General features: G+C 41.2%; 1 protein-coding gene across 1 annotated transcript; it reads right to left on the bottom strand.

Moving 5' to 3' along the window:
• Nucleotides 1-3,349: 3,349 nt before the first annotated feature.
• ppcdc (phosphopantothenoylcysteine decarboxylase) lies at nucleotides 3,350-21,588 on the bottom strand (the record flags this gene model as incomplete). The annotated part of the gene is made up of 6 exons (XM_083893685.1): nucleotides 3,350-3,440; nucleotides 14,486-14,576; nucleotides 17,306-17,474; nucleotides 17,585-17,713; nucleotides 17,819-17,914; nucleotides 21,445-21,588. 6 exons carry the CDS (start codon nucleotides 21,586-21,588, stop codon nucleotides 3,350-3,352), a joined length of 720 nt encoding a protein of 239 aa, XP_083749811.1.
• Between the last annotated feature and the right edge of the window lie 466 nt (nucleotides 21,589-22,054).

Raw genomic sequence — 22,054 nt, 5'->3', positions numbered from 1 at the left:
ATCTCTTATCGGTCGTTGGATTAAAAAAAAAAAGGCCAATGCCGATATGCGTCAAAATGCCAAAAATCTGCGCCGATAATCGGTCTATCCGTACCGCAAAGTCAGTTTCTTCCTTTCTATGCAAGGACACCATTCAATGCACACTTCACCGCATCATCTCAGTCACTCTGAAATCAACGCGCACTCACTCACCGAGATGTTTGCAAACGCAGGCGTGATACAAAAGGTTGACCACGTCGGCGTAGATGTCGGGCAAGTGTTTGAGGGACATCAGCCTCCTGAGCCGGGACGAACAGGCCCGCTTGTGGAGCTGGATCAGGATCTTCTCCTCGGACAGCGTCGTGGGCCGCAGCTCCACCTTGTGCTCGTGCAGGACCTGGTCGATGAAGCTGCCCTGGACCGCGGGGAACAGCAGCTCCTTCATCACCAGCATGGGGAGAAACACCGCTCCCGCTCGCATGACGTGTGGAAACGGACATCGCTTCTGGCTGGTGTACTCCTGCAGCCTCTCGACGACCTTATGAAGGGCCGTCTTCATCTCCTCATTGAGCCACTTTTCTCGGGCTTTTAGCCCCAACAAACACGACACCTTCTGGACTTTGGTTGACGGAGGCGCAGGATCGGTCAGCTGCAACTGAGACAACCAGGCTTTAAGCTCGTGCTCTGAAGAGGCCGACACAGATTTAGATACTAGCTTGCACAGGGAATTGTGCAACTCGAGAAAGTGCGTGCGGACGGGCGTTTGGAGCTCTAGTTTCGGCGCGACGTCGGTTATTGGCTGCACCGGCGGCTTCTCTGGTGGTGGAGCTGGACTGGAATGTTTAACGTCGGGGAGAAGGATTCTAACCGCAGTCAGTTTTAAGTACTGGGGAGGAATGTTTTTGAAATCTACCTTGCTCTCATATAGTTGCATTGGAGTACTGGGTGTGGATTGAAGGGTGGCCGCCGGCTCATGCGGCGTGTACGTGTCAGAAGACGGGTGCATGCGTGTCGTCAACTCGACAGGTTTAGCCTCATCTGAAGTGTCTTTTTCATCTGTAAATGAGGCTTTATATTCCGGCTCATCCGATTCACATTTTTTGATCACCAGCAGGTGTTCACTGTCAAATACATCAGCCTCTTCAGGCTCTTGTTTGATGATGACTTTGCTGTAGTCCTGCGGACTCACAGGAGAGTCCACAGCGTCACCTGCGTCTGTTGAATCTACTTTTTCCAGTTTGATATTCTTGTGTTTTATGATTTCTACAACAGGCCTCTCTATTGGAGTATCTGGGCACATTTGGTGGGGAACTTGAGAGGCAACAGTCTGCTTTTCATCTCGATCTGGCATTTTCAGTTTGACTTCCGGTTTGATTTTGACTTTGCAATCCTCAGAAGACTGAGCAGCACTCTGAGGGACTTGGCCCGCAGATATCATTCTGGTGACCTGCAGGTACGTTTGGTACTGTGCCAGGCTAAACACACTGTCAATGATTGGCATAGGATGTTTAGCAACGTTATTTTCTACTTTGACATTCTCCATCGGTTCCAGCTTTGGTCGTTTCTTCGTCGAGTCCACTTCACAAAAATCCCTGACCTCTTCTTTTATTTTGATAGGTGGTGCTGGATGAGAAACACTTCTCTTCAAACACCCTTTTATAACAGTGGTGCCTGAACTGGATATAGGACTATTGTTGCTATGTCCCTGTGGGACAGTGGGGGGATAAATAATTGTTCTGACATTTGCACCGTTACTCGCAGCTGTGTGGATGTGATCTGAACTCTGACTGGGAGGTCGGGGCAGCCATGCTCCCGGGGAAACGGGAAGATATTTTGGCTGCTCTGGCCACGGCACGTGGGATTCACAGGCGGAATAGTCCATCGGTCTGTGCATGTTCAAACCACCTGGTGGACGGATGTGTTGGTCCACAAGGAGACTGGATATGGAGGGGAAAAAACGACTTGTTTTTATGTTTGGCGGTGAGACGACGGGGTGGTTTGTGCATCTGGTTGAACTGGATAGATTCCTGCAGAGGAATGGTGAGGAGGGTTTTGGCTCCTCAACCTGCAGGCTGGTGTTGGGCTTGTCCGTAAGTAGATTGAACACAGAGGCCAAGGGATGATCCCGATGTTGACGAGACGGGGAAACGTTTATGCCGTTACTGTGAAAACCGGGAAATGGATGTTGCTTATTAAGGGGCACTCTGATTTGGCTCGCATTTAAATTCATTCTAGGGACTGCATAGCATGGATAGTCGAAGCCTTGCATGAAGGAATGATTTGGCAAGGCTTCCGATCGAGGCAAAGGAATTTCTCCATGAAGCGACTGAGGCACTATGTAATGTTCCCGGGGGTTTGAGAGTGTGTGTTTAAGTATAACAGGGACATCTTCTCTCTGCTTACCGCCAACGTTTTTGCACTGCGCGCCGTTTTGTGGCTCCTCATTTGCCTGGGGGTAGTAAAACACTGGGTACTGTGTTAGCTGGCCATATTTGGACATGGGAGAGCGTTCCTGATAAACCTCTGAGGTCATATGCTCGTATGTGGGATGGGAGGGGTATAAACTGGGGTAGCTTCTGGGGGAGGTCTGTAACCGCTGGCTCCGCTCACTCAAAGAATTTAACAGTGTGCGAGTTGGGGTGCAAGGGTAACTGCTGTAGTTTGGGTCGATCATAGCAGGCACAGTCCTCGTCGGACTGGGGCTGTACGTGTCCACGCTGATCCTCTTGAGCGGTTCAGCACCGTGCTCGTACTGTAAACCTCTCTGCTGCAGCACAGCTTCTTGCGTCTTTCTCTGAACGGGTTGCCTCTCGGCGTAATGAGCGCCGCTTTGCATCCAGTCGTGCTGATAGACGTTTTTCGGTATCCTCAGAGAGCCGTGCTCCACGCTGTATCGTCCCATCACGCAGCCCGCGTCATTACAGCAAGGGTTATGTCCATAAACGGGCTTAGGGACCGCAAGGTAGATGGAGTTTTCAGGCGGAGGAGGTAAATTGTCACCTCCGCTTTTTGGTTCTCCAACAGTCACCGACGCAGAAGCCGCAGCGCTACCGATCCCAGGACTTTTAGTGTACAAGGCAAACCCCGGTGGTACTGGAGCGTGACAGACGGAAGAATGAGAATGTTCTTCTTCTGGAGAATTGTTCTCTTGCCTGTAAAATATGTGGTTGTGTCCCTCCATACCAGACAGGTGACTCACAGGATTCCGGCCGTCCAGCACAGGGAAACCTGCTCCTTCCCTTCGTCTGGGGTCGTAAGCAAAATAGACCCCGCTGTACTGCAGTGCCTGCTTATGCAAGAAGTCTTGCATGTTTTGTGGTTTCGGCGGAACTGTAGGCGTCATCGTTCCATCGAATAATGGCATCTTGCTTTAAAACACTGGGTCAACGAGAGTCTGCATCGAGTGGCTGTTCTTCGTGTAGAGACTTTCATTACGATGGCACACCGACACAGGTCCAGATCTAGGAATACAAAAAAAATAAAAACAATTACACACTTGAATTCATGTCTTTCTTTAATGTTTATATTAGATCCCTCAGACATCAGAGCTGAATGCATCACAGAAAAATAAGGTTGTTGTTTTTTTACACTGAAAAATGCATTCACATGAGAAACAACCAGTTTAAAGCAATCACTCAGCTTTGACAGAGACATGACGGAGATGAGTTAAAGCATTTTTTTACTCATAGGAAAGAAAACATCTATGATGAAGACGCAGTCTTCTTCCTTTTTATTACCTCGACATGCCCAAGCTGGTGAAACATTCAAGAATAAAGAAATACATGTTTTCTTATGGCTTATATTATTACTGTAAATGATTGACTTAGTTTAGTAATTATCATTTATTCCATCCTCAAAGCTGCATTGTGAGACTTGCTACTAAACCACATTTTGTTGTTTCTTAATATAAAAACGACAATAAAGAACCTAAATAATAACTCAGATCCCTGTCCTCCAAAACAAAAGATATTGAAAATGACAAATGATGTGATGAGAACATTGACATTTATATACATTTTTTATTAGACTTTCTTTATTGGAAGCAAATTCAAGAAAACACAACAGTGCGACGTGACAAAAGACTTCCATTCCTTCATTTTCTTTTCAGATTTTCTCCCACAAATTCGACCCCACCCAAGGAGAGGAATAATCATAATCATGAACATCCAATAACGTCATGTCAAACGATAAACACAACAAATACACAAATAAGGAAAAATAAGTCATCAATAACAAAACACATGAATTAATAAATCAGACAAGAGATGTCAAAGATTCAGTATGGTTTCAGAGAGGTCTCCAGGTCCTCTCAAATGAGTTTTAAAGATCCACTGAGGAAAACCCTAAGCCTTTCAAGTCTAATGGACATGAGCAGCTCCTTCTACATGTATTATTTTATCACCAGGTCTAAATTATGTATGTGCTAATTCTTTTCTAGTTAGGTGAAATCCAGTCGTTTCATCACTGAGTAACCGCTAAGCGCTCACACTATCTCCACGTAATGTGCCCCGTGTTTGTTTTAGAATGAATAATACATGTTGGTAATGTGTAACCTCCATAAACTATTTTAATGCACCATTTCATATCGTCCCTAGCTAACTCATATTCCAGTTCGAACCTATTAAAGTGACCAAAAATATGCGACAGTGTCTTGTTTCACGATTCCTGAATCAGGTTAGTTTTCTCAGCAAGTTATGATCTGAAGCTCTGGAGGTAAAAACATGGCATGAGCTGACAGATCATCTGCGTCAGTCATGGGCGGTGAGGACACGGCATTTTCAGACTTTTCTGCTCCTCACGTGAGGACGACACAAGGTCCATACTCCAACATTTGCTGCCGTGTCACTTTATGACCGTCATAGCTGTTATGTGTCTGCCTCCTGTCAGTCGTGACATAAGACTCATAGCACTGTGTGCAGTGTGGTAATGGCAACAACATAGATTAATCTATTTAATGTTTTAAGGTTGGAAAAAAAAAAGTTGTTCAGTTTGAATGATTTCTCTGCTATACTGAGCAAATAAACCAGAAAATATTCACATTTAAGAAGCTGGAAAATCAGAAAGCTTGTTTTAATTGTTGGAAAAAAACACTCTTAACGCACTTAATTTAGCCGTTCGGAGCCAATAGGTTTAATCTGCATCGTGTGAATCGATTAATCTATTATTAAACCATTACTAAATTTATCGTCAACTATTTTGATAATCGATTTGAAGCTTTTTTTCCCTCATTAAAACAAGATTTCTGATTATTTTAGCATATTAAATGTTGATATTTCCTTCATTTCTTTGCTTCACATAACAAAGAAATCATTAAAAGTGAATCGTTTTGGTTTGTGGACAAAACAAGACATTGGAGAACATCGTCATTTCCAGGTTTGACAAACTTTTTTTTCGGACATTTTATGGACCAAACGATTAATTGAGAAAATACTCGTTAGTTGCAGCTCAAACGATTACGCACTACAGCTTTAATTAGTTTTTAATCTTCACAAATTAGGCATGCAGTACAAGGGTTGTGTTGTAGCCTCTGAGCAACGCACCCAACCCCCATTGCGCCCCAGGCACTGCTCTGTGTGGCTCCCCACTGTCCAAGCTTCCTTGAAGAAGATGGGTTAAATGCAGAGAAGGAATTACACTGAGGGGTTTAATAGAGTATACATATTTTTTTTTTTTTTATGTTTTCCAACCCACTGTGATGGGAATCTGAACAAAGTCATCTGAACTTTTACTCTGGTTAGTTAATGAGTGCAAGAGGACCAAGACCAAAACAGAGTCACACAGAGTTTGAACAGGAATTAAACAAAGAAAGGATTAACATCAGTGTCTCATATATATATAGTAAACAGGAGTGGATTGATAATGGTTCCACTGTCCCCCCGTGTGACGAGAAAAAAACAGTCAGAAGAGTTCCGAAAGAGTGTTGTGCATGCAGAGGATATGAAGTCATAAGGAACACATGAAATCTGAGATAATGGCAGCTCTGTTCTTACAACCCATGTCATACGGGATAGAGGTTATAGAAGATATGGAGTGAAATCGGACATCACTGGTTAAACATAGGAACAATACATTGCTTCCTTGGTGAGATTCATTTGTGGGGAGGCATTTCTGATTATATATATATATATATATATATATATATATATATTATCATATCCCCCCCATCACCATAACACTGAAAATCTTCAGCTTAACCTTTACCAAAGTAGAACTCATGTGGTCAGCACATAGACGTTTTCTATTCTGCATTTTATCACCACGAGCCTTCATTCAAACATAGTTCCTTTTTAATACTGCAACATTGTGCAAAAAAAGAAAAACGATGACTCTCACTTATTTTCCTTTTGAAATTATAGCAGAATTATTTGGTTTATTGCAATTCCCCCAGAGCACGTTGTGATGTCTTCTTGGTTCTAAAGCCCAAGAGTACCTGAAGTTGGTAAATTCTTGATAAAAAAAAAAATGCATATATAAATGATTAAAACTCATGTTTGAACTGTAGGCGACAAATGTCTGCGATACTTCAAATACACAACGGGCCTTGATCGTGACAGACGGCCACAGAAATACATAATCAAATTAATGGTGGCTGTTTTCCATTTAGTTTCCTCATTCGCCGTCACACTGTCCTGCCTTTGTTGAACTGAACCATTGTTGAATGTGGAAAATCAACCGTAGCTTTTCGTGTCGAAACGGGCCGCGTCCTAAATCGGCGGAGAACAACTCTAAGGCTAAGGTCCTGTGGGACTTGCAGATCTGGACGGACAAAAAGCGATCGCTGACTAACTCGACGTCACGGCGGCTGACGAACAACAGAAGAATGCAGATGTAGCAACATCAATGTCAAGATGAGAGAGAGGACATGGGAAGAACTAAAACTACTGAGGACAGACACAAGAGTTAGAAGAGAAGTAGAGAGGAAAAGCAGCAGTGGTGTCAGTGATAATCAGACTGACTGACAGTTAGAGCTGAAACGATTAATCGGTTATTAATCTTAATTATTATTTATTGTCAAGCATTTTGATAATAGGCTAATTGGCTTTTCTCATTATTAAAACAAGATTTATGATTGTTTTAGCTTCTTAAATGTGAATGTTCTCTATGTTTCTTTGCTCCACATAAACAAAGAAATCATTCAAACTGAATCATTTTGCTTTGTTGACAAAACAAGACATTTGAGAACATGGTCATTTCCAGGTTTGACAAACACTGATCAATGTTTTTTAAAAATTTCGGACATTTTATGGACCAAACGATTAATTGATTAATCGAGAAAATAATCGACAGATTAATCGATTACAAAAATAATCGTTAGTTGCAGCTCGACTGACTGAGGTGATGTTTACTGATTTTGGAAAGATGACTCATGGGTTATTGTTTCAAGAATTTGGGAAACTGAAATTATATTAAAAAAAAAAAAAATCACAACTTATATTTAACTAATGTATATGCGATTTACCATTTCCAATATGATATCCTAATTCTGGTTTTCCCAGAGGCACCTGAAGGCAGCACATGATCAGTCTGACAGACAGCTCGTAGGAGGAGAAAGAAAGAAACATGACCTCATCGCTTGATTAATTCATAACTGTGTCTCACGAGTCTTTCTGCACAAACCGGCCTGACAACAAAACCACATATCTTTTTATTTTTTTTATTTTTATTATTAGTAATAGTAATTTTCATCGTCCTCTCCAGTTTACTCCCCTAATGGTGCAGTATCTGCTCCAATAAACTCAAAATAATGTCACAACCTGTGGCGTGTCTGCAGGCGACGATGAACAATTTGTGAAATAAACTTGTGAAAAGTTTAAATTCTCAACGTTTAACCCCCCCTCCCCTACCCCCCCACGCAGGCGTTAATTACGTCCAGGGGTCATGACTGCACACTTTAACAGTCCAGATGTTATCAGTTCATCCTGTTGACACGTTTGTGAAAAGCACAGAGAGCGAAGGGTGATGTGTGCATGTAAGCGAGTGTGGTTTACAAGCGTGCAAAGAGGAAACGGCTCAGGAGGGGTTACAAGTCAAGAGTTAGAGCCGTGTATGCGTGTGAGTGTGTGTTTGTGTGTGTGTGTTTTCTGTTACCTCTTGGTGACCTTTTTCTGGTATAAACACTGAACTTATCAGGACCAATAAACATTATGGGCTCCAAAGCCTGGTGCTGAAGAGGCAGACCTCTTCTCTAAGGCTAATTATGTGAACTGTGGCTGAGGTTGGGGTTAGGTTAGGGCAGAGTCAGTGCTATGAGAGGTCATAAGGGGGCTTCGTCCTCTCAGTTGCATATCCTGCCCACTTTGTTGATGCTTTAACGTGTCTATGTTTACTGTAAAGTACAACTAAAATATTGGAGGAGATGCGTATGACTCCTAGGACTGCACTGCACTGGACACGGCAGAAATGGACGTCCCAAACAGCTGTGCAGCTGATTCCACCGACTGAAAGTCATTCACATAAACAAAACAATATTTACTGCTGTGCTCACTACTGACCGTACTGTATATCTTACAGTTTCCTCCTACAGTGAACCAGGAAATAAGAATACACTTATTATTATCATCCGAGCAACTCTGCTGTAATAGAACAGAGCAGCTGATGAAGTTTTTTTTTTTGTAAATGATGTCCCCTGGAGTGGACACCAGTGTGTGTGAGAGATTAACAGCTGGTTTGGCACTAGGTCAAAATCACAAATCTCCCAAGCTTCACATTCCTATGGCTGACGTGATTAATTACGCCTATAAACGTAGTTAACTTTGAAGTAGCAGTATATAATAATGATGTGATGTAGCCGGTGAAATCAGTTCATTTTTAAATGACAAAAGCTGACCCCTCTATCGTTTGGTTTGGTTTGGTTTGGTGAGGCTGCCCATGTGAATGGGAGAGTCCTGGCAAGAATAGTTGGACAAACCTCCCAGTGTGTGTGTGTGTGTGTGTGTGTGTGTGTGTGTGGTGGGGGGTGGGGGGGTCGCATGTCTTCAGGGTGATGAAGTGATGTGACTTCCGAAAGCAAACCGTCCACAAGAGAAAAAAAAAAAGAAGCCCAAAGCACGTGCAAGAGGAGTGACTGTGACTGTGCAAATGATGTGAAAGTACGCAGTCATTAATCGGATAATTAATTATTAGTGCGCGGGGGTCGAGGAGAGGTCAGCGAGGTCATGTGACATGACAGTCGGAGTTAAAAAAAAAAAAAAGTTTCGAAATGACCAATTCAGACGTTGTCACGTTCAGACAAACACAACGGGAACTTGCAACATGTTCTCACAAAGTGCTTTTGTTGCTTGACTCGCGCACATTTTGCTGGGGGTAAAGAGGGAAAACGCGCACTTTCTCCGTGTGCGTGCGACTCTGACAAATGAACAACAAAACAATATGAGAACAACAAATGAAGTCCATGTCATCGACTGTCACAGGGAAGAAGAAGAAGAAGAAGAAGAAGAAGAAAAAAAGTGCGGCTGAAAACGCTCCTCCGCTCCGGACGCACTGATTCGTGGATTAAACACTTCCACATGTTCACATCATGTTTGTCACTTTACTTTTCCCTCCTTCAACGCAACATAAAGATCTGATCATAACGTGTCGTCCACGCGGGACACGTGACGGCTGCAGGAGCAGCGTCAGTAAATCAGAGTTTCTTACCTCGTCGCTGAACTGATGGCAATTAATGGTTTCCACAAAAACTCCATGAAAGGCAACTTGTGAGAATGAGAAATGCTGCAGGATGGGGAAATGGGCAGTCCTGCCCCCGCTGCGTGGTTCTGGACTCGTCAGGCCGGATGCAACTGAATCCCACGGACTTGAAGAAGAGCAGGGGCCAAAAAAAAAACACACACACACACACAGGCCGTGTGGCAGGAGGTTTGAACAGCGTGAGCGAAGTCCACGCGGCTTTTGGAGAAGTTAACCAAGTGAAGGAAAGACAAAAGGAAGGAGGATGGTCTTTGATCAATAGGCGGAGTCACACCCTCTGTCTGTGTGTGTGTGTGTGTGTGTGTGTGTGTGTGTCCACAGCTTGTTTTCTTCAGCTCATGTGTTGTTTTGCTGCTGCTCACTTTCTCTTTTTATTGGCTGCACGTCCAATTGTGCAAACACCAGAGAAAAGCACGTCCTGATATTTCCTATTTCCACATAATACAGGTGTGCGTTGTTGATTAATACTTATTTTTCTTTTTAAAAAAAACAAAAACTGTTCCCAAACCAGGGGGGGAGTTTCCTCTCTACCACCCTGTTTATTTAAAATAAGAAAATAGTCCTAATAATAATAACTTTAACCATAAGTTGAACATTTTTCCGCTCTGTTATACAGGATGTTCATTTACAAACAGCCCAGAGTGTAAGAAGTGAACCACACATTATTATTTACCTCGAAGACCTTTGCTTCCTCTGCCTTTCAACTTTGGATATAGAGCAGAAGAAGACTTTGTTTATGTCCCTTGAACAACAACAAAATGGCACATTTTGTCATATATGACATATATATATAATGTCATATATATGATGCACCTGCACATGGTGAGATATTTACCATCCCACAAAAAAAACAGCATAAACTATTAACATGAGTACATGCATTGGACAACACAGATGCCTTTAATAATTTTCCGTGCAACACTGATGTATATAAACAGGCTATAAAATATAGTAGTATAAGGTACAGCGTACGCCTGTTTTTTTTTTGTTGTTGTTTTTTTTGTTGTTTTTTTTTGTAAATCTCTGGTTTTCGCTACTTTTTACATATTTCTTTCTGCTTGTTGTCCTTTTTTGTTTTTTTTATTGGTCTTTTACTTTTATTTGTTTGTCAAAATTCATTTGTAATTTAAAACAAAAACGTTTTTTATGAGACAGTCACAGATTAGCTGTTGTCGCTTCAAAATGAACATTAACAAATTCCCTGCAGGAATTCACCAGATCATTTTTCCACACAATACAATTCTATGACATTTCGTGAAATGCAAGTCGAAAGAATCAAAGATGAGGCAGTGAATGAAATACAATGATATAATCTGAAAATGTAAACACAACTCTTCTGTGAGGCTCAGCTCTGCTCTGATAGGGTTCATACTAAAGTAGTTAATGGTTGACCACGGTTAAAATCAGGTCACCCGTCACCTCAGTTAGTCTGCCTTTTTAACCTCCGCTCATCGATTACGTCCCTGCATGTTTTTGTTTTTAAACATTGACAGACACACACACACACACACACACACATCACGGCTGCTTCAGTGTTGGACTCAGCAGGACTCCTGACACACTGAGACACAGACCAGTCCAACATCACCTTGGACAGGATCTGAATTCTTCTACTTGATTAACTCTGAGTGACTTCATTCCGTGTTGCACTTGCATCATTCCGGTCCCTCTTCACCTGTGAGTTGGAGGCTAATTTGTGCATCTCCCGGGGTCGCTACTAGTTTAGTCTAGACAAGTTGGTGGCTTCCATCAGTCCCTGTGGCTTCGCAGGTGAAGAGACGCTCATCGTGGGGGTTTGAGTGAAGCGAGGTGGCAGGGACTTTTTCCCCACAGAGCGCTCTCGCATCTCCCACACTTCCAGTTACCATGGCATCCTAGCTTCAGGCTAACCAACACGAGGCACCAAGGGGCCGACAATATATCACACTGGTGCTGCAACGCAGATGTTCGACGTTAAAGTTGATGCATTAAACACACTATATAGTGTCAGTTGTTTCGATGTTTTCCTTTCAACTGCAAAGGAAAATAGACATGCACGGACAATGCAGCAAAGAAAAGAGTTTCTGGAACTATTTACATTAAAGTCTCTGTTTAATATAACACAATAACAAGTAGCAACCGTTTAGTGCATCATTTGAACCATTTTGAAGTAAACAAGTCATCCAAGATGGGGTTTTTCTTGAAGGCGACATGTTCCATTCAGTGTTCTGTTTTTTTTATAATGTACGACGTGTAATTCATCTGAGACGAACGCACTTCATTCATTTCTTCTTGCCCCTGAGTGAATCCACAAAGTGTTTACCACCTATAAACACGTTGTGGTGACACAGAGCAGATCTCTCAGGGTTCGGCTTTCTGACGAAACACCGGCGAACGTTCCCACAGGCCAGAGGTTGAGCCTGGAGACTGCGAGTTGCATCAGACACTTGAGATGCACCTGAATAATATACGTGTGTATTGTGGCAGAGAACAGGATAACAGCATGTCTGTAGTACTGCGATTTACCGTCGCAAGTCTAAACGGTAGCAGGCCGTTAGAAACTCAGTCAGATTGCTGTGGATTACCACATGACAAATAACAAATAACTAACCCGCAAAGGCTAATATTTGACTTAATTCAAAAGATCAATAGTCATCATGATGGAGCAAGTCCACTTTGGACGCTCCCCTTTGTTCATTTCCTTGAAAAAGTGGAAGCTTCTTGCTCAATACGGTGAACTCTCTGAGTGATTTCAGTCATAATTCTGGAGATAGAGATGCTCCCAGACTTGCCTTAGATTTCTCATGTAAATGTTCCGTACTGCATTAGCCTATGCAATCAAATGGCTCTGTCTGCACAGTCAAAACAGATGCACTGACCTTGGCAGAACATCAGGGGAGGAATGCACCTTAGAAAAGAATCAAACTTAAATATTCAAAATTGGATGTCGATTTTAAAGCCTCACGCTCACTTGGTGTCTTTTAGGTTGTTTTTTGGTGTCTTTATTGCAATGAGATGACTTGATTAAAGAAATGTTGATGGTCGAGATAAGGTAAAAAAAAAAAATATAGTGACTGTGAAACATGAAGTCTGCATCTTCTGATTTACTCGGCTCATACTAAAAGGATTAATAGAGAGCATGATCAGAAACGTTCTTGGAAGCAAACCAGTGTTGAAGAACGGGATCTGCGGGCAGAGAGGCATGCATGTTTCGTCTTGAAACTTTATCCTATCACAAGTTTTGATGATTTGACTATAGCTGTGAGAACATGGTGCTAATTCCCATCATAGCCACCCACAGGCAGTGCCCCACAGTGCTGCCAAGGCCACAGTGACACTCCCTTCATCGCTGCGGCTGATGTAATGCGCCTCTGGCCTCATTAGCAGAATCTCACAGCAGCCAATAGCAGCGTGACAAACGGTGAATCAGCAAGCATGCTTTTCAGTCTTCAGTCGCGGAGCCACTCACACGGCTCCACGTTCTGTAAATGCAACAACTCAACCCCCCCTGGGTTATTTGCAAACCAAATCCCCCCCCCCCCCCCCCCGTTTACCTTGGATTTATTATAGGAACAAAGATAAACCAAAAATAAAATACAGCATGGATCAAACATAGGAAAAGCATGAGCCGGCATGTAAAAAATATCAGGAAGTTATTTGTGTGGTGAAAAAATAACGATCAACAATACAATCCTCACACTTTCAGACTACAGCGTTTATGCTACTTGTCCTACATACCTCAAATATGATGCTGCGTTTCTCTCTCTCTCAGTAACTCAGTATAAACACATCAATGTCTGGTTAGGTTCAACAATCTCTTGACACAATCCACAGTATGTGTCTGTGTGTGTTAGGAGACAAAGATAAACATCTATCACATTAATGTGAATCATGGCTTTCGTCACTTTTCACCTCAGTCATGGTTAAAAAAAAAAACATTTGGCAAAAAATCTACTTCCTCTTATTCTCTGTTTTAAAATATTTAATGAATGTGTTTGTTTATATGCCACTCGTTCCAAAAATGGCTCACGAACAACCGTTTTCTTAACGAACAAGTTTCACCGCAGTTAAGATCTGTTTGCCAACCTGTCGCGACACATCGACACCGCGCAACAATTAGTGGCTCACTAATTCCGTAGTGAGCGACTCACCGATGCAAGTTTTCTCTCTGTTGTTACAGGACGCAGAAATGTCACAAAGTATATGACAGTTTGATGCTGATGTAAGATCAAATCCAAAACCAGTTATACCTGAACTTTGGTGGCAAGAAAACAATCAGTGGGAGAACAAAAGTGGGATTACACTCGCATTTTTCCACTAGGCGTGACGATATCATAACTATAACATTATTGTTTGTTCAGCTACAGTCATGTATAACATATCACTATATATACAGATGAGTTTGTCCACACAACGTCACAAAGGAGGCAAAAATACGCAGTTTCTGGACCAACTTTCTGCAGAGTTTGGGGCGACACGTGTTTTCAAACTTTACTAGAGATGGCGTTTGGGGTGACTAATCATAATTCTCTGAATTTGAACTCTGGCTCTAGCGAGAGCAAAAGATACGGCAAGGAGATAAATCATCAAAGCAGCTAAACGGTGTCTCGTGAGGCTAAAGAGGGTGAACTTCCACACCATATTATGTGGAAATTCCATGAGGTCATAAAACACCAAATACAAAAGGGGTAAAGGTGCATGTCGTCCTGCCTTGACCCGTGCAACGCAATCTACAAAAGAGAGGCCAATATGTGACAACCTGCATACACCCAACACGAGAATCAATCGAGCAAAACACGCCGTTGTGTTTACTTTTTATTGATCGGTGGTGCCAGCTGACGTTGGCGCTTCCTGAGGTGACTCATCTGTTTTAAGAAGATACTGTTTGACGACGCTGACGATGGATGACACTTCTGCCATGGCACCTTTACCTGCAACAGAAAGAAGAATCACAAACAACTTTGAAAAAAGGGTGTTTGAAATGAGCATTTCTGTTCTCAGAGCACATACTCGCCTAAGCCACCTATCTATTGTATCTTCTATACGTTATCTATCAACCGTATCCTGTAAATGAAAGAGAAGTTTGCCAGACCCAAAAGTACACTATTGCTGAAAAGCAGCAGCAGCAGCAGCAGCCAGAGCATTCAAGTTCAGGGAAAATGCGAAATATTTGACGTTAAGCTTCGGGCATAATTTCCTTCGTCGGTGATGATAAGAGGTCTGAATGGCTGTAGGCGGATCCGTCTTCATGTGGCGACGAGCAGCCTTCATGACACGAGTTAAAGAAAAGGAGCAACACTCAGCCAGTCCACAGTTTGTCCTGTTTCTATAACTGTTGATCAGAGCTGGAGGCCAAAAATAACTGACTCGTACAAGCAGGAGCGAATGCAGTTTATGGCTTTTCCCACTGAAGACAAAAGCCAGATGTCAGTAAGTGTAGTTGCTTTTCGTCCAGGGGGGGGCTATCGTCTAACTACGGCCAAACATTACGAGAGGAGAGCTGCTCGTAAGTAGGTGTTGTTCTGAAACTGGGGACTTTTACCCAGCAAGGTCTCTTCTTTATCAAAGAATGTCGATTAGATGTCAAACGGTCCACAGCAAAACAAGAACAATCGTAGCAAAATAAAAACGAATGTGAAGGCTGTATTGTCTGAATAATGTTTTGAAGCATATTATGAAATCATTTGCAACACTACTCGTCTTATCCAGTCTGGAAGTTTCTGAGGTGTTTCTGACACAGAGGAGATATTAAATCCCACTAATCTCTTTCTGGATAACAATAATAATAATGGACTTTATTTAGAAGTGCCTTTTTGACACTCAAGGACACTTTAGGAAACAAACAAACAATAAAAACATGGAGAAATGGAGAGGGATTACAGGGATTAGGTTATTTTAAACAGGTGGGTTTATGAGTCTGGATTAAAAGAGGCGAAGAGAGTCAGAGCTGTGGACGTCTGGTGGGAGTGAATTCCAGAGAATCAAACTGCTCCTCAAAGTGCTGAGGCGGGTGGAGGGCACAGTGAGGTGGATGGAGATCTGAGGGAGCAGAGGAGGTGGAGATGGTGGAGGAGGTCAGAGAGATATGGAGGGGTGAGGTTGTGGATGCATGCAGGAGGATTTTAAATTGAATTCTGAGATGTTATGAGTCGTTGTAGGACGGGTTTGATGATGTGGAATGAGGGGGGATTCTGGTGATGATGCTGACAGCTGGCATGCTTCTGGACCAGTTGGAGATCATCTCTTAACAGCGAGTTATGTCTGGGACACCTTACAGGCAGGCAAACCACCTCAACTGACACTGTTTCATTGTGAAAGAGCAACACTTCTAATCCAGGTGGCTTCCTTCATACTTCGAAGGTCATTTGGCCGAGGCCCACAAATGGGAGCCGGAGAAAGAACGGCAAGAACACGGGGGGGGTGGTGACACCGAGGATGGTTACAAAGACAAGTTGCACATTCTGCCAGTGAGCTCTCTGGCTGTGGGTTATGTAAACAGAGGAGTTCAGTGCAACATTTTGTGATAGACACACCCATACCTGGCACACCTTATTTTGGAAGGCAAAAATATTTCCAATTAAGCAGACGGTGCAGTCATTGTGTTCAAACCAGGAGACAAGAGAGCACCGCGTGGCAGCATGTGTGGTGCATGCGATTATATCCAGTAAATGACTCTCTTTGTTCAAAGAATTGAATGATTTCTTTAAACTTGCACTTGCTTTCCATGGTGCCCCCATTATATGAGTCTTTCTGCTTCTTTTTTTATCTAACATCTGTTTTGTGAGGAACAGTTCCCTTTCTTCCAAACAGTAACAGTCTGCTTATAAATATGGAAACTTTAATCTCAACCCCATTTAAGGAGTCAAGCCATTTTTGTGCAATATCAGAATGTATCTGGTGCCCACTGATGTCACGATTGAGCCCAGACTGCTACACACTGCTACTCCTGTGCTACATATTCAACTCGTCAGCGGTTTATTTTATGATAGCAGCTACATATTTGTCATAGTAGGTAAGCCACACTCTTCAAACAAATATCAAATATCAATTCGAAAGACTACAATGGTCCTCCTCCTTGTATACAAAGCACGTCATGGCCTTGGACCAGGCTACATTGCCAACTCCTTTGTTAGCTATTTACAGCAAAGAACACTTTGATCGTCCGCTGCTGGGTTATCGGAGGTTCCCCACAACAGGGAAAATTGGGGGGTGCTGCCTTTGTTACTTACGCCCCTAAACTTTGGAACACACTACCCTTTAGTAATTAAAACTTTTTACTCTAGCCTTCAACTAGCTCCTATTTATTCTTCCCTGTGTTGTGTTTTATTTACATTTTTAGTTGATTTTGACGAATTTTGACTCTAGCCTTTTCCTATTTGATTCCACCCTGTGTTGTATTTTACTGTTTTATTTGCATCTTTTGTTTCACTTCAAAGTTAAAACATGGTTTTTACTTTTGGACTTTACACTTTTGCTTTTCATTCTACCCTGTGTTGTGTTAAATTGTTGCATTTGCTTTTTAAATTTTATTTTCCTATTATTGTGAAGCCCTTTGAGCTGCAATCTTTGTCCGTGTAGTATTATTATTATTATTACAATGAAGATTATTCCAAGGAGTAGCACAACTGCCATAAACAGTTCTTGAAACTGAACGACCCACCTTCATCGCCACACACTAGCTTCTTAGAAATGCAGGGGATTTCCACATATCCATACTCTTTCAGCCTGGATACCTGCTGGGCTGTAATGGGATGCTGCCACATGGCTGTATTCATTGCTGGGCAGAAGAGGAGCGGTCGACTGATATCCCAGGCTCTTACCACACACGTCTGGCAATGAAAATATATCTATTTTAAATCTGTGATGGAATATTTTCAGAGCAACATTTTTATGAGTAACCAAAACAATGTACTGATCCCTTAAGATATCATTTACTCACAAGCAAATTATCACAAATGCCATTAGTAATCTTTCCCAGAGTGTTGGCGTCCAGAGGGGCAATGACGAGTAAGTCTGCCCAGCGTCTTAGTTCAATGTGTAACACTGGGTCAGATCTCTGCGTCCACAGCTACAACAATAAAAAAAAAAATACCCATAACATTAGAATCTTGGCATTGCATTTATCATTTAATAATGGCTTACATTTATTACAAATTCCTTCTGCCATTGTTACCTCCCACTCGTCTTTGTCACTGTAGATCTTTACTGAAACCTCAGCAGGATCGTAGAAGTGCTTGGCGTGCTCTGTCGTGACCACTCGCACATCCACCTGAACCATAAAACAGGACAGTGACAGCCACTTTTCAAATGGGTTTATCATAGTTTTGCTACAGGTCGAAAGATTTAAAAACCTAAATAAAAAAAGAGAATTAAAAATTGCAAATAAATGATATCTATCTTAGATGTCAGTGTGTGAACACTGAACTAGATGTGTGCAATAAGTCTGGGATTTGAACCAAATGACCTGCATCCAGCAGTATAATGTTTTTAATCACTTGCATTAGAAATGAATTATTTGTTATCATCATACTGAGAAACATTCATTAACTTGTGTCATTGCAGAGAGTTAGTATCTTGACTCCCAAATGCAGTATGAAACCTTGAAAATGTCAAGTTTAAAGGTTTAAACTATATTTATTTTACATGTCAAACCTTAACCCTTTAAGGTACTACTCAACCATTTGGTCGACCACACTTTAAGTCACTATATCTCATTGAAAAATGCATCAAGCTGAACTCACTAACACTTAATGTGACTTGTTCTGAATGTTGTACTTTATGAATTATGCAAACCGGGTTTATTAAGAACAGATGTCTCAACCGTTTGGTAGAGGCCTGTATCTGAAATACTGTAGTCTAATTTCACGTTATTGTTATCATAAGAACATAAAATAAAATAATAAAACATTCACATTTTAATTTCCCTTTAGTTCCCCCATGACATTCTGTTTAAGTGGATTAATAAGTAGTTGCAGTCGGTTTGCAAAAATCTGCTTTGATGAAAATACACTGGCTTCAAATGGAAAACAAATACCAGTGACCAAAATAATGTTTTACATTAGAAACTAATCTTTGCTTTATTTGCATACTGCATGGTCAGTGCAATGCTGGGGCACCGTGTTTATGATGGGAAAGGTTTTTTTAGGAAGTGCAATGCTAACACTGTGACATGACTGGTGAACTACGTCAACTAAGTTTAGTATGTCTTTACTCTGTATATTGTGGTGGCAATGAAGTCTTGACACTTTTTACTCACTGACATATATTTGTCCCTATGGAGACAATTAAGTGCTCCCAACTGTTAACCATAGCCCAACAAAAGGAATATAAACAAGTGTAGTGCTGTTGATGATGCTGCAGTGGTTACGCTGCTGCTTAACAGCTGCAACATCTCCATCTTGTGGGTAAGATGTGGCAGAGAAACAGTCACGTCTGCACAGCTGCATGTGCATCACAGATACTGCGTCAAGCTTTTAGACAATAAAAGGAAAGAGACCAAACAACGGAATGGTAGTTAAACGTGTCGCCTCACAGCAGGAAGGTCACTGGTTTAAAAAACCCCGGTTGGACAGAGGGCCTTTCTGTGTGGAGCTTGCACTTCCCCTGTGTGTCTCTCTGGGTAACACACAGTCCAAAGTCATGCAGGTGCAAGGCTGGCATGCAGAGTCCTATGCTGCTATATGTTTTCTTTTAGACTAGTAACATTAGTATTAAAGTCTATTTTTATAGACTCATAATGTTGCACTGACTATGGAGCGCACTTTTAATTTCGTTGTACATGTGACAATGACAAATAAAGACCTATTCTATTCTACCAGAGTGGGGGTTTGGCAAACTGAAGACTCTTGTTGCTGTAAACTGTAAAGCTGCAAAGATTACTCGATCAATCCAATATTGGGAATGGATTACTATTCTGATAATCGATTAATTGGTTTGAGGTTTGTCTTTTTGTTTTTTTAACAGTTAAAACTATTTTTTCTGATCTCGCAGCTTCTTGTATGTGAATATGTTCTGGTTTCTTTGCTCCATATAACAAAGAAATCATCAAAACTGTACTATATTTGCTTGTGGACAATTCCGTATGCAGATGACGCTCTCTTTTTGTGTTTCAGGAGATTAATCGACTGTTAATTAATTACTAAATAATTCACCAACTATTTTTAATCAAATCAATTAATCAGTTCCAATACTTAAAACAAGTTTCTCAGATTTTGCAGCTTCTTGCATGTGAATATTTTCTGGTTTCTTTGCTCCACATAACAAAGAAATTAAACATGAATTATTTTGGTTTGTGGACAAAACAACATCATCATCATCAGACATTTGAAAACATAACATAATTTCCAGGTTTGACAAATACTGATCAACATTTTACAACATTTTCTGACATTTTATACACCAAACTGATTAATCTAATCAACGGATTGTGTAAATAATCGTTAGTTGCAGCCCTAGTAAATTGTTTTTTCAGTATGTTGGGCCCTGTGATAGACCATGGTGTCCCCTGTCAGTTGCTGCAACTGACTTTGTTTTTATCTAACGATGTGTGGTGGAAATCTGGAAATTGAGATGAGACTGATAACTAGATTGTATCTGTGCTCGTCCTTTGGAACCAGAGGGATCAGTGTGCACTACAGTCACATAATGCAATCGGAGACTTCAGTTGTCGACACATTTTACAGGGAAAGGGAAATAAGAAGACGCTCACTGGATAAAAAAGGGAGCAACAGTGCATATTGTTATGGACGCTGTCAAAACTGGCAGATAGAGATTGTACAGCTGTGTTGTTCAAGGACGTTAATTCATACAAAAGGGTTAACCCCTCCGTTCATGCCAGACAGCATAATGTAAAGGCATATTGTAAATCACAAAAACCTGCGTTAACCAGTGTCCAACATATCATTTTCCAACAAAAGATGATTCTGGTCTTAGAGCCAAGACAAGGTTAAAGGTTAGTCATAAGTTGATATTTGTCTCATAGCTGCCAAGTAGACTATCCTCTCATGTGTCTTACCTGAGGCCCATTGTTTAAAGAATGACTAATGAGTAATTTCAGGAACATTTTATTAAAAAAAATATAAATATATATATATATATATATATATATATATATATATATATATATATATATATATATATATCGATAGCTCTGTTGAGGCCTGGACCAATGTCATTGTTTTTATATACAACGAGAGTTTATTTCATATACGAAATAGATAAATTCACTTTTACAAACATCTTATGCATTGTGAATTTTTAATTGCATCTAAATATTATGAATATCTTTGATTGATTCATTTATGACTATGCGATATTGGTTTAGTTTTATTTCCTAAATGCATGTTCCCAAGCCCCACTAAAGATGCAAGGAAATGATCTAGAGTTGGGGTAAAATTTTAATATCTGTTTGAAGATGATTAGTATGACAATTGTGATAATGATGTTGCGATGCTTGTTGCATTAATGCCACTGTGTTGTCACTCTTCTTTTTAATATTCTGTTTTTGTTGTATTTGCATTTGCTTCTTCTTCCACTAATAATTGTGACACTTCCTCATGGCTTTATTCTATTTTATTTTTTATCATGCATACATCTATAGTGTACTTAACTTGTTGTTTACTATGTTTGTCTATGTTATTGTTGCTAAAGATACAAGTCATTTGAAGATATAATCTGGTACAGTGCATTGGATGTTGTAACTGTACACTTACAGTTACCACTCTCAGTAATAAAATGCAGTATCAAGCTGATAATAATTAAGTAATAATAATAAAACTAGTAAAAAATGAAAAAGCTCACCCCAGGAAGTTGAAGAAGCTGAGTGACCAAAATTGGTAGTTTCAATGCTGCCACGCTTCCGGTTACGCCGACAAGGACACGAAATGTCCCGCAAGATTTCAACAAATCTGTGTTAGAACAAGAAACACTGTCTTCTGTCTGCATGTTAGCATTAATAAGAGTCCAAACAAGCCCATTCACTCCACTACCCATATGGTATCTTGAACCTGTGATGACCTTTTATCCTTAAAGGATTAGTGTATTTGATGATTACATGCTATGCTAGTGTTTTGCTAGTCAGCCAAGGGAAGTAAAAGTGATCATGTAAACGCTGGAATAACTCGCTTGAATAAACGGTACCAGATGCTGGGGAGTTTGTCGTATTCCGTGGATCCGTGAGATACAACAACCCCACTGCTTCCTTCTTTAAAATCTTCACGACTTCCGTAAACAATGACAGCAAACCAATCGGAGAAGACGAAACAGCGTTAGACTGTCTCGTGGACGAGCACGTCGACGTACGCTGACGACTGGTGAGCGCGCGTTCACGGAGCTAACATTCTGGGTATATTTGCTGAGGACTCGGGTTAGTGTGTCAGTTTAGTTAGCATGAACACTGAGGAATTTACTA

The sequence above is a fragment of the Microchirus variegatus genome, assembly GCF_963457635.1.
Source record: "Microchirus variegatus genome assembly, chromosome: 8".
Taxonomy (NCBI): Eukaryota; Metazoa; Chordata; class Actinopteri; order Pleuronectiformes; family Soleidae; genus Microchirus; species Microchirus variegatus.
The sequence above is the reverse complement of the archived record's forward strand: the minus strand, read 5'-3'. Positions and strand labels throughout refer to the sequence as shown.